The sequence below is a fragment of the Musa acuminata genome, chromosome BXJ1-9 (genome assembly GCF_036884655.1).
Source record: "Musa acuminata AAA Group cultivar baxijiao chromosome BXJ1-9, Cavendish_Baxijiao_AAA, whole genome shotgun sequence".
NCBI lineage: Eukaryota > Viridiplantae > Streptophyta > Magnoliopsida > Zingiberales > Musaceae > Musa > Musa acuminata.
This window is the reverse complement of record NC_088335.1, coordinates 16408862-16412716: the sequence shown is the minus strand read 5'-3', so window position 1 is coordinate 16412716 and position 3855 is coordinate 16408862. Positions and strand designations below refer to the sequence as shown.

The 3855-nt window shown below is 68.0% G+C and overlaps 1 protein-coding gene across 1 annotated transcript; it reads right to left on the bottom strand.

Moving 5' to 3' along the window:
- Nucleotides 1-2105: 2105 nt before the first annotated feature.
- LOC135594088 (cytokinin dehydrogenase 5-like) lies at nucleotides 2106-2867 on the bottom strand. Its single transcript, XM_065084509.1, has one exon. The coding sequence runs from the start codon at nucleotides 2865-2867 to the stop codon at nucleotides 2106-2108; it is 762 nt and encodes a 253-aa protein (XP_064940581.1).
- Between the last annotated feature and the right edge of the window lie 988 nt (nucleotides 2868-3855).

Below are 3855 nucleotides of genomic sequence, written 5' to 3'. Positions count from 1 at the left end.
GCAGAGAGTTGCCAAGGTGCTCGGTGCAGGCAGGCTGCGACCGTGGTGGTGGGCTTGGCAAGCATGGAGCTGAGGGGTTCAGCGCAGGCAAGCCGCGGTCGAGGGGCGTGAACCAGGTGGATAGGGCCGTGGAGCTCGGCGCGGGCAGGCTGGCCGCGCAGACGTGTCTCGGGGTTTATGAAGCCGAGGGGCACGACGCGGGCGTACTGGCGACACTGGTCTGTCTCGGGAACATGGAGCCAAGGAGCACGACGCAGGCGACTGGCGGCGCAGGTGTGGTCTCGGGCATTACGCGACCGAGGAGCACGACGCTGGCGGGCAGACCGCGCAGGCGTGGTCGCAAGGGCCATGCGGCCGAGTAGCACGACGCAGGCGGGCAGGACGCGAGGACGTGGACTCGGGCACCATGCAGCCGAGGTACACGATAGAGGCGGACAGGCCGCGCCGAGGTAGATCTCGGCAGTGATTGGCCGAGGTGCTCGGTGCAGGCAGGCTGCGACCGAGGGACACCGCTCAGGCGGGCAGGCCGCCCTAAGGTGGAATTTCGGCAGAGAGTTGCCGAGGTGCTCGGTGCAAGCAGGCTGCGACCGAGGTAGTGGGCTGCTTGCTGCGCATGAGGCAGAGTGGCCGAGGCAGCGTGCTGGCTGCACACGGGGCCGAGGGGCCGAGGCAGCGTGCTGCTTGCTGCGCATGAGGCCGAGGAGCCGAGGCAGCGAGGCTGCTAGGCAGCGTGCTACTTGCTGCGCATGAGGCCGAGTGGCCAAGGCAGCGAGGCAGCAAGGCAGCGTGCTATTTGCTGCGCATGAGGCCGAGTGGCCAAGGCAGCGAGGCAGCAAGGCAGTGTGCTGGCTGCGCATAAGGCCGAGTGGCCGAGGCTGCTTGCTGGCTGCGCACGAGGCCGAGTGGCCGAGGCAGCAAGGTAGCGTGCTACTTGCTGCGCATGAGGCCGAGTGGCCGAGGCAGCGAGGCAGCAAGGCAGTGTGCTGGCTGCGCATGAGGCCGAGTGGCCGAGGCAGCGAGGCTGCTTGCTGGCTGCGCATGAGGCCGAGTGGCCGAGGCAGCAAGGCAGCGTGCTACTTGCTGTGCATGAGGCCGAGTGGCCGAGGCAGCGAGGCAGCAAGGCAGTGTGCTGGCTGCGCATGAGGCCGAGTGGCCGAGGCAGCGAGGCTGCTTGCTGGCTGCGCATGAGGCCGAGTGACCGAGGCAGCGAGGCAGCTTGCTGCGTATGAGGCCGAGTGGCCGAGGCAGCGTGTTACTTGCTGCGCATGAGGCCGAGTGGCCGAGGCAGCGAGCAAGGCAGTGTGCTGGCTGCGCATGAGGCCGAGTGGCCGAGGCAGCGCGCTGCTTGCTGCGCGTGAGGCCGAGTAGCCGAGGCAGCGTGCAGCGTGTTGGCTGCGCATGAGGCCGAGGAGCCGAGGCAGCGTGCAGCGTGTTGGCTGCGCATGAGGCCGAGTGGCCGAGGCAGCGTGCAGCGTGTTGGCTGCGCATGAGGCCGAGGAGCCGAGGCAGCGTGCTGCTTGCTGCGCATGAGGCCGAGTGGCCGAGGCAGCGTGCAGCGTGTTGGCTGCGCATGAGGCCGAGTGGCCGAGGCAGCGTATTGGCTGCGCATGAGGCCGAGGAGGCGAGGCAGTGCGCTGCTTGCTGCGCATGAGGCCGAGTGGCCCAGGCAGCGTGCAGCGTGTTGGCTGCGCATGAGGCCGAGTGGCCGAGGCAGCAAGGCAGCGTGCTATTTGCTGCGCATGAGGCCGAGTGGCCAAGGCAGCGAGGCAGCAAGGCAGTGTGCTGGCTGCGCATAAGGCCGAGTGGCCGAGGCTGCTTGCTGGCTGCGCACGAGGCCGAGTGGCCGAGGCAGCAAGGTAGCGTGCTACTTGCTGCGCATGAGGCCGAGTGGCCGAGGCAGCGAGGCAGCAAGGCAGTGTGCTGGCTGCGCATGAGGCCGAGTGGCCGAGGCAGCGAGGCTGCTTGCTGGCTGCGCATGAGGCCGAGTGGCCGAGGCAGCGTGCAGCGTGCAGCGTGTTGGCTGCGCATGAGGCCGAGGAGCCGAGGCAGCGTGCAGCGTGTTGGCTGCACATGGGGCCGAAGGGTCAAGGCAGCGGGCTGCACCGTCAGCCGAGCAGCTGACGCGGGCTGGCCGCGCATGGGGCCGAGGTAGCATGTTGTGCCGTTAGCCGAAGAGCTGACGCGGGGTGGCCGCGTCTGGGGCCGAGGCAGCGAGGCTGCTTGCTGGCTGCGCGTGAGGCCGAGGAGCCGAGGCAGCGAGGCAGCAGCGTGTTGGAGTGAACAGAGCTTACCTTAACAGGGTTCTTGGGGGAGAAGAAGGACGACCTCCAGTTGTTGATGAGGCCTTCATCAATGATGACGAAGCCTTCGATGTAGTCGAACCTTTCGCTCCGGTGGGCGCTGTGGAGCGAGACGAGGAGCTCCTGGTCTCTGGTGAAGGCCGCGAAGTCGGAGTACAGTACTCGGATCCATCTCACCCCATGAGGAGCTGTCTCCAGTGCAATCCGGGCTCTGATGATGATCCCAAACTGTCCCTGACCACCGAGAACTCCATGGAACAGCTCTGAGTTCTGCTCTTCTGAGCATGTTATCAGCTCGCCCTTGCCTGTGACCATATCGAGCTCGTGGACATTGCTGATCTGAGGTCCGTGGTGAAAGGCTTGCCCGCTTACGCCGGCGTTGGAGAGAGTGCTGCCGACCGACAAGTAGAGGTAGTCGGTCCACGACTTGGGCGCGAGGCCGTCGTTGGCTAGCGTCCAGTTCAACACATCGACCTGGAGATCACCCCCCGAGGCGTCGACATAGTACTCGCCCGTGGACGGCGAGCACGTCGGCTCCGAGCGAGGCGCGATCCGGCCGTGACTCATCTGGACCACGATGCCGTCCGGCGAGAGCGTCTGGCCCTTGATCGAGTGGCTGTGTCCCCTGGCGGAGACCGGCAACCAGCGAGCCGCACGCGTGGGACCGAGGGGCCGACGCGGGCGGAGGCGCGCGGGGGCCGAGCCGCGCGCGTGGGGGCCGAGGAGCCGGGACGCGCGGGCTGGCCACGTGCGTGGGGCCGACGCAGGCGAGGCGCGCGAGGCTGAGCCGCGCGTGTGGGGCTGGTCGCGCGCGGGCGGATTGGCCGCACGCGTGGGGCCGAGGCAGGCGAGGCGCGCGGGGCCGAGCCGCGCGCGTGGGGCTGGTCGCGCGCAGTCGGATTGGCCGCGCCCGTGGGGGCTGAGAAGCCGAGACGCGCGGGCTGGCAGCGCGCGTGGGGCCGATGCGGGCGGATTGGCCGACGCGCTCGGGCTGGTCGCGCGCGTGGGGCCGATGCGGGCTGATTGGCCGACGCGCTCGGGCTGGTCACGCGCGTGGGGCCGGGGGGTCGAGGAGCCGAGACCAGCCGCAGAGGTCGCTGCTGCTAGTGCAGGTCGACTGCAGTGGAGCAACCAAGGAGAAGACTAATGTACCGTCATTCCGGGCCCTCCTTCTAGCGCCATTCTGTTACGGTAAGTAACTTTTTTAGCCGTGGCCTCGGGGCCGTCGCGGCTCGGTTCGGGTCCGAAAGGCGGTGATCTCCGTGGGGGTGTCCCTCGGGGTCTCCCGGCGGCCGAGCTCGGTGGTTCGGGTCGGGAGGTCGGTTCGGCAGCTCGGGTCGGCGGTTCGGGTCGACGGTTCGGGTCGGGAGGCAGCTCCGCCACAACTTCGGGAAGAGGCGACACCGTCTCGCACCTGCACACAGGTCGGGCCGAGAGCTCGGCCCGACCCCTCCGACGATCAAGTTAGAGAAAGATGTGGAGGGGATAGTGGATGAGGCAGAAGAAGAGCCTCTGAGTGTTTTGTGTCTGAGTGAGTTCCTCCTCCCTTTTTGTT

Bases quoted from the DNA above. Each gene is read 5' to 3' on its own strand.
- LOC135594088 (XM_065084509.1), bottom strand. From the start codon at position 2,867: ATGAGTCACGGCCGGATCGCGCCTCGCTCGGAGCCGACGTGCTCGCCG.